General features: G+C 41.5%; 1 protein-coding gene and 1 pseudogene across 1 annotated transcript; both read right to left on the reverse strand.

Annotated features, from left to right (window-relative positions):
- Positions 1 to 1,015: 1,015 nt before the first annotated feature.
- Positions 1,016 to 10,978, reverse strand: LOC144634733 (uncharacterized). The gene is made up of 3 exons (XM_078493764.1): positions 9,288 to 10,978; positions 7,286 to 8,043; positions 1,016 to 1,579 (listed from the first exon to the last, which is right to left on the reverse strand). The coding sequence occupies exons 1-3, from the start codon at positions 9,428 to 9,430 to the stop codon at positions 1,365 to 1,367; spliced, it is 1,116 nt and encodes a 371-aa protein (XP_078349890.1). The 5' UTR covers positions 9,431 to 10,978; the 3' UTR covers positions 1,016 to 1,364.
- A 35-nt stretch (positions 10,979 to 11,013) lies between these two features.
- Positions 11,014 to 12,899, reverse strand: LOC144634585 (uncharacterized; annotated as a pseudogene).
- Between the last annotated feature and the right edge of the window lie 260 nt (positions 12,900 to 13,159).

The raw sequence follows: 13,159 nt of genomic DNA on the forward strand, positions 1-13,159 counted from the left end.
ATGTAATTCCATCTTGTTTTCTAACTAATGAGCTCCAGCCCAAAAAGTGACCTTTCAATCGTAAAGGGGGTCGGAATCTTCCTCTGAACTGCGTGTTCTCAAGGTTACAATAAATTCTTTGAGAATAATACGTTAGTTTCAGGGACGGCGGAACATTTTTCCAATCTGGGGGCTCCTGGGACTGCCTAGTGACTTGAAGTGGGGGGGGAGGTGCTAAAGGGACCCCCTTTTTTAGTAATTTTGCTTTTACTCAATCTATGCAAAGTGGGTATATAGTAAAAACCTTCGGTAACTTGTCTCTTAGTTCCTTGCCCCCGGGTGGGGGATAGGGCCGGGCGGTAACTTGTATCCCCTCTTAAATCTTCACACAAACCATCAAAAAGTATTTAAATACTCCAATCGAAGCAACATTCTACTATAATCACCGTCCTGGCGGGAATCTAGCCGAAAGAGCCTGGGGAGTAAGTCTATCCCTCTCCCCTCCCTCCCCGACAAAGGCTTATTGTCTCGACAAATGATCACTGAAGCGTAAACAAAAATTAAAAAGTCGAGTTGAAAATTTTCTACGTGAGTTAAAAATGTACAGCGAGCAAGGTCAGGTACAAACGTTGAGTTAGAAAAAGGAAAGATAAGTGTACAACACATATCCAATAGTGTGAAATCTGAAAGAAGGGTGTAAAATTTTGAATTGATATATAAAATTCAATTGTTGAAGTTGAAAATTTAAATGATGAAGTTAAAATCGAAACAATGAATTTTGGCGGGGATCGTACGCCATACTGAGTGGGGTCTGATCTACAATACGGTGTCGCTTTTGGGTTCAGGCCTGAAATAAGTTAGGAAATACTGTATATTTGGTCTGAAATATTTAGGTTTTAAGGAAGCGCGCCGCACATCTCAACCGACATTTTCGGAGATTCCCCCCTCCCCTGGCTTAGCCATAAAGGATTATAAAGCGACATGTTTCATGTGGGGAAAATTGTATGCATGTATGCAGTGCAATGCAAGAGAATAACTTCCCAAGTCGCTTTTTCGATACTTTGTCATACACTAACAGATTCATTTTCCGTCCGTTCATTATCTAATGAGAAAACAGTCCTTTACAAAGTCCACGTCTTTTTGTGACTACAAAACGTCTTAATTTTCAATCGCGTGAACAATCACATGCCGTCGATTACATAAGATCACGATCACTAAGTTTATATCTTGACAATTTAAATGAAATCATAAGTTACAATTTTAAACATAGGCTCGTCCAGTGATCAGGGAATCATGCGACAAAAGAAGTACAGCATTTGTAAGTCAACTGAAATTCTACATATCTTAGGATTCAAGCGCATTTGATTTGACATGCGAGTCATTGTTTAGGCAAAACACTTGAAGGAAAGCACTGCAATAAAAACAAGGAAAAACAGAGAAAACCCACTCTTGTACAAGCCAGGAACACCACCAGCGCAAGGCACTGGAGTAGAGGTGGTGGGATATTCCATATCTAAGAACCTTTTTAGAGTAGCTGGAAAATCTGTAAAGTAACCGTCAACAGGAATGTTCAAGAATGTTTCATATTCGTTGTAAGGATCTTAGTCAGGCTGCTATCGTCCAAAAAATAGCCCAATTGTTCACTTTTGTGATAAAAGCGTGAAACTTTGCATGATTACTACTAACCATATAACAAACAAATTCCGATATGGATCCAAGATTAGTTAAGCCCTGGACTCGAGATGTGCGCATGCCCTAAAACGCTCAGCATGGGAACGAGGCTGCAAATGAAATGGCTTCAAAATGGGTCTCAGATAAAAAAAATACATTTAAAACTGATATATTGATCACATTTGTTGTTTTCTTCGCTATTTTTATAGCAGAAATTAGAATTAGTGTGATCACGTGACCTTTCTTTACACTTTACAAATTTGGTTTGGGGTTCCTGTGATGGAATGGTAAAAATAATGCATGCGCTACTATGATTATCTTTGATAATAGATAAGGTGGTTATTTTGGGTGGTAATCAATCCGATTGAATAAAATTTGGGCTAGACCAATCAAGAACTCCATATGGGTCACGTGACGAACAATTTAACTGACTGAATGTGATTGGGATTCCTGTGGTGGAATGGTAAAAATAGGGGCCTGTGTAGCTATATTTATCAATAATTTTCAAAGCCCAGTTGTCATCTTTTTATTTTAAAGATAGCAAAAACCTTTTCACAATTTGGGCTAGACCAATCAGAAACCCCATATGGGTCACGTGACCAAAACAGCCGCTTTGATTGCATAGTGGCTAAGTGAAGATAACTAAATAGCGGAATGAACCGATATTTTTTTTAAAAAAAAAATAGGAAAGAAAGAAAAATGTAAGAAAAACACTTTTCTCTACCTGCCGACCACAAACTCACGGCTGTATGCAAAATAGGTACAAAGAATTAATGAGGTCATGTCACGCAATACATGTCACACAACAACAGTTTTAGTTTACAAGAATGATTTTTAATGCCAAAAATCCTAAATGTACACTAAAAGACGTCGGCATGACCTGTTCGTCTTGGGGCCAACTTACCAAAATATTTACAACCGAGTGTGTGCCTAGAGGGCGATCACGAGGGAGCAAAGTATGCTTTGGATACAGCTCGTACGCATAGACGTATGTTTTGTAGGGCAACATTTTACAAACTGAGTAGTAGATTAGATCTGCCATCTCCTCTTCATGAGGGTTGTCTTGTGTGTTCCTGTATGGTAATTCCGTATGGTTATGAATAATTAAAAAGCCAGATATAATCATGTCATTTCAATGATAGGAAATACCTTTTTTACTTAAACAAACCCTGAAATAACCTAAAACATGCATGAATTATTCACAAAGCGGGTATGACGTAACAGTTTCATCAGGTACTTCAGGTGGCAGTAAATAGTGATTACTTCTGTGTGATTGTGAGTTGTAGTTGCCTCCACAGTTGCACAACCCAGTGCAGGTGAGATTGGCTTTTCGGCATTTGCAGTGTCCCCGACAACCAACTGTGCAACCACAGCGAATCAGCTCATAACACGAGTCCTTGGCTTGCGAGAGTGTCGTCCAATAAGGCACCCAGTGACTGTTTTCAAGCTGCCATCCCCATCTAGCGGGACTTGGTAATGTAGGCTGCTTTAACAGGGTCTGACTCCATACATAACCACCTTGGAATACAGTTTTCTTGATATATTGCGATAAGGATGCTTGGGTGGGGGGATGTTTTCAAGGGATCTCACCTTTCTTGAAAAAGCTCTTGCATGATGACTTCGTTGACTTTTCTTAAGCTGCTGGTGCGATCGTATAGGGGTACCACAAATCGCTCAATTACACCCATGCATGCTTCATCGATATCCTCTGGCAACATCATCAATGCTTTAAGAGTGTGAGTGAGCTCTGGGAACACTTTCCATACATCCCACGCCGATTTTTTTCCTCTGCCACCAAAAAATGAAACAGTATCACACCCTGTCAATGCGTGAAACATCGGCAACACACAGGTTTTCTCTCGACCCAGGGATGTAGCTATGGCATGTGCTGGGAGGTTACGGACATGCTTGGAAGAACCATATGAGATCCACAGCTCATCTAATGGCATGGGAGAAGTGGGGCAATGGAAACGGCCAACACAACAACATCGGTATCATTGCTTTGAATCATTATTCGTCGAAAGCCATTCAAGCTAGCGTGGGGCTAGCGTCAAATGCGTGTATCATCATCAGCGAATCAGCCTCCTCGTGACTGCAGGGAGCAAGAGCACTCACATCTGCTCTGTCTTCAGAACACAAAATGCTCTCTCTGTGCGTTGCGAAGACTTTTTTCCCCTCTGGAAGCTGTAGCGAACCACCTAGGAAGTGAAAATAAAACTTAGCTTTTGCACAACAAAGTGAATGGTATAGTTTACTCTCTAGTTCGATATTGACGTACCTTAGTTGATAGTAGTTTGAAGAGCTCATCCTTGTTGTCATCAACTCTTAGGAATCCCTTCCAGTCAGACGGAATTCGGGTGGTCAGCAACACTTTTCTCCTCTGACCTGATCCTCGCTTCTCCCTTGTCGCTTTCTTTAGTGAGTCATCTTTGTAGACATCCCACACAATATCAAGCCTCTTCACATCGTTTAGCTTCCTCAGGATGTAAGGTGCAAATACAGAGTCAAAGTACTCTTCAAAGGTGCTTACTGCTTTGGGTTGGAGCATCTGGACTACAACGGCTCCATCCAGAATGATTGCATCCACACTCGGCTGCTCCATTACCTGACTTGAGACATCTTCTCCATTTTCCTTGAATTGAATGGATTGCCGAGCTCCTCAAACGAGGACACCAAGTTGAGTATGTCTTTTGCAAAGGCACTTTGGGTTGCCGAATTTTGTTCATGGTGTTTTTGGCTCTTTTTAGCAGAGATGGTTTCCTCGAATTTGTCAACCATTCTTGACAGTTCTGGTCCAGCAACCATCCATCGTCTCAGCGCAGCAGGGTTTTCGGTCAACCCGACAGCACCCTCTTCACCTTTTACGATGGCATTCACTTGTTCATGGGCGTGGTCTAGTGCGATTGAGGAGAACAATCCCTGTGTCTTGTGCACCACAAAAGCGCCATTACGGATCTCTGCACAAACGTCCGGATGCTTAACAGGAAGCTCGCACATGTCCTGGTAATGCACTGAAAGCCACCTTGCATAGTTCTGTCAAGAGCAAACTTCCACGGAAGTAACTCTTGAATAGCTTTAAGATACAAAGTAAAGTCAGCCTCGCGGAATGCTCTTACAAGTTGGAGACAAAGGAGTTCAAAATCTAGCACTGTGGTCCAGTAGAGAAACTGCGGACACTTCTTCACCTATTCGTCTTTCTATTCATCAAATGGTCGAGCTGGTAGCCCATCAATCGCCTCGGATTTACTGTATTCTTCATATCCGTTATTCATCAAAATATGGAGACTGGCTGCCGTTACTTGATGAGCCCGTCTTGTTCGTGTGATGTGGCTTGCTGATAGGAATGAATCTGCTACACCCGATGATACAACTGATGCATTTGTCAAGGCTTCTGTCCACCCACTTCCATGGACCCACTTACCAAGAGCTTTAAAAGCAGCCATCTCAATGTGTAGTCCCCCCAGCATGACAACTATGTGGCTCTCATCAAAATCATGCATCGTCCATTGTATTTCCTTCGCCAAAGCAAACAATGGCTGATCAACAGTAACAACAGGGATTTGCGAGGGATTCAAATGTTTTACAGCTGCACTGATTACGTTAATACCATGTGCAATCATGGCAAGCGAGTGGGCATTCTCGGTGAACATTGGCAACAATGATATGAGAGCTGGCTGGTGAGATGATAGTGATGACTTTGAAGCCCGATAAGCTGCCCACGACACGGTGTCTTCTTTGCTTAGCTCCTTCTTAGTAACAACTTCCAGGGTGTTTTTCAACCAGTCTTCTTCTCGCTCAGTTTCCTTAGAGGGCCCATCGCAATCAGGTACAGATACCAACCGAGTACAAGTGTTGGGAACAACAATGTTCTTAGAGGGAAGAGTTAATGGTGGTACGTCAGTGTAGTAGGATGGCAGTGCGGCAAATTTCGTCGACTTTGAGCTTTTTTCAGGATCAAAGACATTGGTAGATCTGTCTGTTCCTGGTTTTTCTGCGGTGGGATGCTGAGCCAAGGAGATAGCTGTACCATGAAAGGAATCGTGGGAGCTAGTAGAACTTGGGTTTTGATCTATATTGTCTGGCGCTGCAGTTGTAAATATACCATTACGTAGCTTGGAAGGGCATACCACCCCGTCCCTGTCATACCTATTAATAACGCTGTTGGTTATGTCGCTAGAGATGGATAGGAGGCGGTCATAGGATATGCACATTCGACATCGACGAGTGATTTTTCTCTTGTAGCTCCATGGATCTTCAAAGCTGCATAGATTGGAAGAGGGCACTCTCTGCATCTTATATGGTGGGTACTGTGAGTGGTACCAAAAGCATTGTCGGATTTGTCTCGAAATCGAGATATGCTGTTAAAAACCAACAATTGAGCAACAGTAAGGCACGCCTGGCTCTCTGCTGAATCATTTTTCATCGCAGGGCCTCTCATTATCATATTTAGCAATGTTGTAAGTGAGGCTGGAACTGAATCTGGCTGGCAGTTGGGCGCATTAAAAGAGTTTTTCACCTGCAGTATTTCTCTCCTTACAATCATCGCTGCCTTTGCCAGGCAAGATGCCTCTGAGTCCCTATTCTTAACCTCGAGTAAAACACCTCCGATTTCATGGCTGAGGACGAAGAGAACCTCTCGTCCTTGAGTGTGTGCTGTAAGGTCTGGAAAGGCTGCAAAATGTGCTCCACGACGAACAGGTCATGCCGACGTCTTATAGTGTACATTTAGGATTTTTGGCATTAAAAATCATTCTTGTAAACTAAAACTGTTGTTGTGTGACATGTATTGCGTGACATGACCTCATTAATTCTTTGTACCTATTTTGCATACAACCGTGAGTTTGTGGTCGGCAGGTAGAGAAAAGTGTTTTTCTTACATTTTTCTTTCTTTCCTATTTTTTTTTTTTAAAAAAGATCGGTTCATTCCGCTATTTAGTTATCTTTACTTAGCCACTATGCAATCAAAGCGGCTGTTTTGGTCACGTGACCCATATGGGGTTTCTGTTTGGTCTAGCCCAAATTGTGAAAAGGTTTTTGCTATCTTTAAAATAAAAAGATGACAACTGGGCTTTGAAAATTATTGATAAATATAGCTACACAGGCCTCTATTTTTACCATTCCACCACAGGAATCCCAATCACATTCAGTCAGTTAAATTGTTCGTCACGTGACCCATATGGAGTTCTTGATTGGTCTAGCCCAAATTTTATTCAATCGGATTGATTACCACCCAAATAACCACCTTATCTATTATCAAAGATAATCATAGTAGCGCATGCATTATTTTTACCATTCCATCACAGGAACCCCAAACCAAATTTGTAAAGTGTAAAGAAAGGTCACGTGATCACACTAATTCTAATTTCTGCTATAAAAATAGCGAAGAAAACAACAAATGTGATCAATATATCAGTTTTAAATGTATTTTTTTTTATCTGAGACCCATTTTGAAGCCATTTCATTTGCAGCCTCGTTCCCATGCTGAGCGTTTTAGGGCATGCGCACATCTCGAGTCCAGGGCTTAACTAATCTTGGATCCATATCGGAATTTGTTTGTTATATGGTTAGTAGTAATCATGCAAAGTTTCACGCTTTTATCACAAAAGTGAACAATTTGGGACGATAGCAGCCTGACTATCTTGAGTGTAATTCCAAGCCAAGTAACTATCCTCGTTCCTGAAGGTGTATGGGTGAACCTTTAGGTTGTATTTGTGTGCAATGGTAACGAGATTTGTGGTACTTTGAAGGTAATTATTATGTACCGGTATGATCCTTTTCTTCGAAACTCCGATGCCATAACATATAGCGGACATATTTTTTAACTTGGCCTCGGGGATGGGGTCTGGCGTGGTCTCAAACAGGATGACTAAAGGTAGCTTGGTTTTTGTTGCCAATGCTCTGATGCTAGCCTCACTGAACGACTGGACAAAACAAGGCGCATCTTTTTCACGGTATCCATTCTTGTGTAAGACGCCAACAAGCAGATCTTCGAAGGTAGTGTTAGCATTCCGGAGAATGTCTAAAGAATTGACCCACTCTGGATTTTTGATTTCAGGGTAAATCCCCACAGTTCTGTCAGCAGATTTAGCCACTTGGATGTATTCCTCAAGGGTAGGGATCGTGTACATGCCGTTGTAGTTCGGATCTCTGAATGAGTACTTCTGCCTAACGCCGATGGTTTTGATCTCTTTCAGGGTGAGGTCAACAGAGAAAATATCCGTGATAGTCCTTTTTCCTGTTACGTTGTAGGTTTTCTGCTTTGAGCGAAGGTTTGTCTTCTCCCAGACGTTGGTAGTACCATTCAGCCAGCTCTCGTGGCGACAGATGAGTTTAAGATCCTTGGTGACGCAGACATCGCATTCAATGAAATCTGCGCCTTCCTTAACAGCCAACCTATTTTAAACAGTGATTAAATTTTATGCAAAAGATGCCTTGAGCTAAAGCTTACGATCTTTCCAAGTAAAAGAATCTAGGAGATTCTGAATCAACTGCGTATGAAGTAACAATACGTTGCCATGACAACGTCAAAATTGTTAAACTAACGCTGATTTTGACGTTTTCATGCTATATTTTGTTTTGTGTATTCGATAAAAAAAACCTTTCACTCGTGACTGTTGTGAGGTATGCGGCCATTATCTAAAATGGTGCGCCTGTGAAAGATTTTCCAAGGGTGGTTAAATTTAATTTTTTTTTAATTCTCAACCTCCACTCGCTTACTGGATTTCTAGTTTTTTGAATGGCTCGCACACTTCGCAAGTCACAAGCGACGGTCTTCATTCACTTTCCCAGCTGTATATAGAAATGCCCTCTCCTCCACAGAGGCCTCTTGTACTGCCGTGACCGCTGGCAGTTCTGAGGCTGGGGAGAGGGAAACCCCCCTCGTCCGCCTCCCCTCCCCCTAGGGAACCTTTGCGGGGGAGAAAGGTAGAAATTCCTTAGATGGGTGGATGTCAGGTGAATACCGTGTTTACAAAAGAGAAACACAAACAAATGCTGAGTACACCAAGCAACAAATGTACATTCCATCGTGTTTGGTTTCAATTTTTGCAAACTACAACTGCATTTTTAAAGGGGATACAGATAAAATAGATAAAAAGCTTTTTAGCTGCCTAATTTTCCTTTATCCTTAGCTGCATTTTACTCTCATTTTGCCTCAGTCACAAAAACTAACACTTCGTTTTGAAACATGTCAAAATCTCCAGTGTGTTTACATTCCAAGTTACTGTGATTAATCGGATGACATGAAATCTGATGTCAACAGAGCTTAATTGAAATCCGAAAGAACAATCTTTTCGCTCTTGATGCAACGAAGCCAAAATAAAATGTTGGGGAAACACGCGACCCAAATATCTCTGCATACTGCAGTTTCCCCCCAATTCTCCGTTTCGTCGATTGCTAAAGCGAATTTTATCGGTTAAGCATGGGACCATTGGTAGCTAATGGTTGCTAAGGCGACATTAATCATGCGATGGCCTTTACATATTGGGTCTACATTTGTAGCATCCATGTGGAAATATTTGTTTCGTTGATTCCATAATGCATCTTGTCTCTTTTTCATTAATGCCACAAGTACATAATATGCGATATTTACGATTACCCTCATTATTTCAACGCGCACATATGTGATCACATCTCACCTGTAAGCAGGTAGGCTGTGTGCCGGCAGTCGACCTGAGCTCCCTCGATGTGCAATATTCAAAGGCCTCACATCTGGTTTTTGAGCAACACAAGCTGCAAGTGAGACCAAGGTTACTAGTAAAAACATCGCGTGCTTCTCCATGACTTCCGTGACTTCACCAAATTCCCGATCACGCTTGACGTCCAGATCAAAAACGAGCGTTAAACTACACGACTGCAGATACCGATGGCTGTGAAATTTATGACAACAGCAGGGAGGAATCAATGACCTTTGAATTAGTTAGAATTGAATTTATGTAGCAATTTTAAATATGTTGTTGTTGTTGTTGAATAACGCGTGACAGCAGGGAGCCTTGATGCGTAACAATCTGCTGTCACGGCACCCGCTGCGCGAAAAAAGTGGGATAGAAATTCATGTTGTTGCTATGACAACTGTGCATTCAAGCACTTTGCGCTCACTACATGATATTTCTGTTTTTTCGATAACTACCACTGTCAGGCTTTCAAACGGCAAGCACGGGGTCCATGGGAATCCTGTTTGCACGAAAGAGAAGAGTCAGCTTGAAGAATTAAAACTAAGTTATATGTTTTTTTTTATTTAAACAAAAAAAATTGGGAAATTTTTTTACAAAAAATTTTAAAAACATGTCGAAGGTGTAATTTATCTTCTCAGCGCTGGCAAGTATGCAATAGAGAGCTGAGCGTGTTTCATGTATGTTAATGTGTGCCTAATGATGCTGAAATTTTTTTGGCAGAATTCAAAGCAAAACGAGTGAATTTAGCGTTATTGCACGAATCAGACAGTACCATTTCCTCTTGAAGTAGAAAGTCATCTAAAACAAGTTCAACTCTGAGTTCAAAATTTATAAAAACAGGAGTTTTCATTAAACAGTTGTGCTCCTTGTGATGCACCGAAACTTAAGCACAGCGTATGTTTCGACCACTGAATGTTCAGATTGTAAAATAAAGTTACTCTTATATTCCTCAGTATTCCTCCAGTGTAACTAAGTGCTTAAAGGAATTTTATTTTGCGGTTTCTTTTTACGTCTCACAAGGCAAACACGTATTAGAAAACGTATATCTCACGCCTGCTCAAGCCTAATTAAGGATCAGTTTCTCACGATAAGGTGAAAAAATTGAGTCATAGCAGCCTTAATTGACACAATTCTTAAAAAATAATTGAACTCGAAACAATGTAATTACGTGGAAATCACAGTACCTCCCTCGAATTCTCCGATTTATACGAGAAAAGTACTCGCGACAAGGTGGTGTTTGGCAAAACACATCCTGAGACTGGGACCCGGAAATGTTTGGAGTGTCTTCGGAAATCTTCGGAACGTCTTTGGAAATCTACGAAGTCTTCAGATATGATCGGGTCGTCTTCAAAAATCCTTGCACTTCCAGGAAAAAAAATCAGGCCCATTTGACTTTTGGTATACAAACAAACAAAGTCTAGCAATATCGTTGCTTGCTTCCACTGTTTGTTTCCAAGTTCATAGGCTCACGACTGAAACGGCATCTGGCAGAAGTCCTTACTTCTGCCAGCAAAACGTCCGTTGACTAGCTCATTTAGACTTCAGCTCAACCAAGCTGCAATCACCACTGCGTTTATCATCACCACTACGATATGTTTTTTCCATCTTCTTCTCCAAACAGCCATTACAGGCATATTCTGGTAACGAGTTTTAATAGCTAATGCAAGTGGCACGGATGTAGTAATAGAGCAGTTTTCAATTGAGTGTCGTAAAACCAAAACCAAAGTAATTTCTCTGGCTAATCACAAAGGACACAGACAATCCAGTGAACCAATCAAAACTCAAAGCAAATACATGTAGCTGGCACGAAGCGCGGGAAAACGTGCGCGAGCGAGTCACGATTGGTTTTGGTCTTAGTTCTGATTGGCTGAAAAAGTGGCGCGAGATTTTTAAGCCAATCACTAAGCGTAGTAATGCAAAACCAAAGCAAACGCAATTTACTTTCGACACTCAAGTGAAAACCGCTCTAGCAAAAGATTGCAACAGTTGAAGGGACGAATTGTCGCTTATGTAGAAATGCCGATACAAGTGCAGGAAGCCATTTACGGAGATTATGGCACTTGCCTCGAAGAGCATACTCATTATAGCGATATCAGCTGTAAGTCGTTCGCGACGAGGAGTACGAAAATCTCCACAACGGACTATTCTTCTTTTCAAAACCTGATGGTAAATATTGTCTATTAAAAGCACGGTACTGCGTTTTATGACTTCTGCAATGCCATGAATCACTCCAATCAAAGCAACAGCTTCTAAACTGTCAAAATCCACTTGCAAAAGTCTTAACATCACTGCGGACCCACAATCCAATGGAACCAACAGTACAAATGAAGTTCCCGGATGGCCGATCCTCCACAGTCGCTGCACACAAAAGCGTGATACCACTTTTAGAACAACTGTAATGAGCGGCGTGAATATTGCAATTATTGTTATACCAGTTTTGTTTTGTCTATTGTACGCTGGATAGACTAAATGGGATAACAGATTGCCCGCGATAAATGTGAAAACACACGGAAAGGTTATAGATATAAATAACGAGAACTGTTCTTTTCTGGACCCTCTACAAAAATGTCTGGCGATGATACAGATTTGAATACACAAGCATAGAAAAAACAAAATTCTTCCAGGTAGCACTTGAAATGGCGTCAACTTGAAGTGAGAAATCCAAGAGCTTGAATGGCTAAGCGATAAATTGCATCGAACATATAAAAAACAAGGCATGTGAAGAAAAGCCTTAGTTTTAGACCCGATATTTGAAACGGTCGAAAATAAAATAGGATGTTGACAAAAAACCAAAAGTAATACATGGAGGTGAAGATAGATTCCGAAATGGCCCTGATCCATTGTAGTTTGTTCGGGATTGATTTTTCCTCCGGGATGGACTAAGCACATGAGCTGGGTTTGAAAGCTGAGATAAAAGACAGCAATTGAAACGGCTCCAATGAGAACAGCACTAAAACCGGACACCAAACATCCAAAGTACACTGATTTCCAAACGGTGCGGGGAGCAGATGGTCGCAACTGCTTCCAAACCATTGCTCTTTCGTTATTTTCTTCCTCTGTTTGTTCCTCTTCTTCTGCCGTCGAACACGCGTTTGTAAACCTAGCTTGAATATTGCTAGATGGCAAATAATCGACCGTTGTAACATTCCTGTCGCTGTATTCTTGGTAAATAAGCTCATCAACGGGTTGACAGTACCATTCTCTGCCCGTGTCATCCAGCGGATTGTAGCCAAATAACTCTACATTATGTTCCACTTCATCAAACATTGAATTCCTTTCACCCACACTTCGTGTGAAGCTAAAAATGACGTGACCAAAGAACTCCGCAACAGTACTGCCAATCATTTCTTCGAAAGAGATCGTTCCCGGCCCAGCTGTAGCGAGGGTTCCAATGAGTATTTTGTTATGGTCGTAATGGCTTCGCCCGCAGAAATGTAAGTATTAGGAGCAGTGAAATCATGTCCCTATCTTCTAAATTGCATATTACTTTCGGCCCCGGACTTTCAGCGGGTGGTAAATGAATCTGAAAGAACGTGTTTAAGAACACCTTACTGACACTGACTTTTGGCTATATCAAAGTTACCGTATTTACTCGAATAAGCGCCGCCCCCGAATAAGCGCCGCATTTGGGACAAAAAAGTTAATAAGCGCCGCCCCCGAATAAGCGCCGCAGTCCCGATGCGGCGCTAATTCGAGGAATTCCGTTTTGCTAAAAACTGTACTACAAAGCAACTCTAAAACAAGCTTGGACATTTCGTTTCATCAAAAGCGATGTTTTGCAGTTCACAGTGATGGTTTTACCGCTCGCCCATTTGTTTTCTATCCAACATTCTTAC

This window comes from Oculina patagonica, chromosome 13 (genome assembly GCF_052425735.1).
Source record: "Oculina patagonica isolate OP01 chromosome 13, crgOcupat, whole genome shotgun sequence".
NCBI classification, from domain to species: Eukaryota; Metazoa; Cnidaria; class Anthozoa; order Scleractinia; family Oculinidae; genus Oculina; species Oculina patagonica.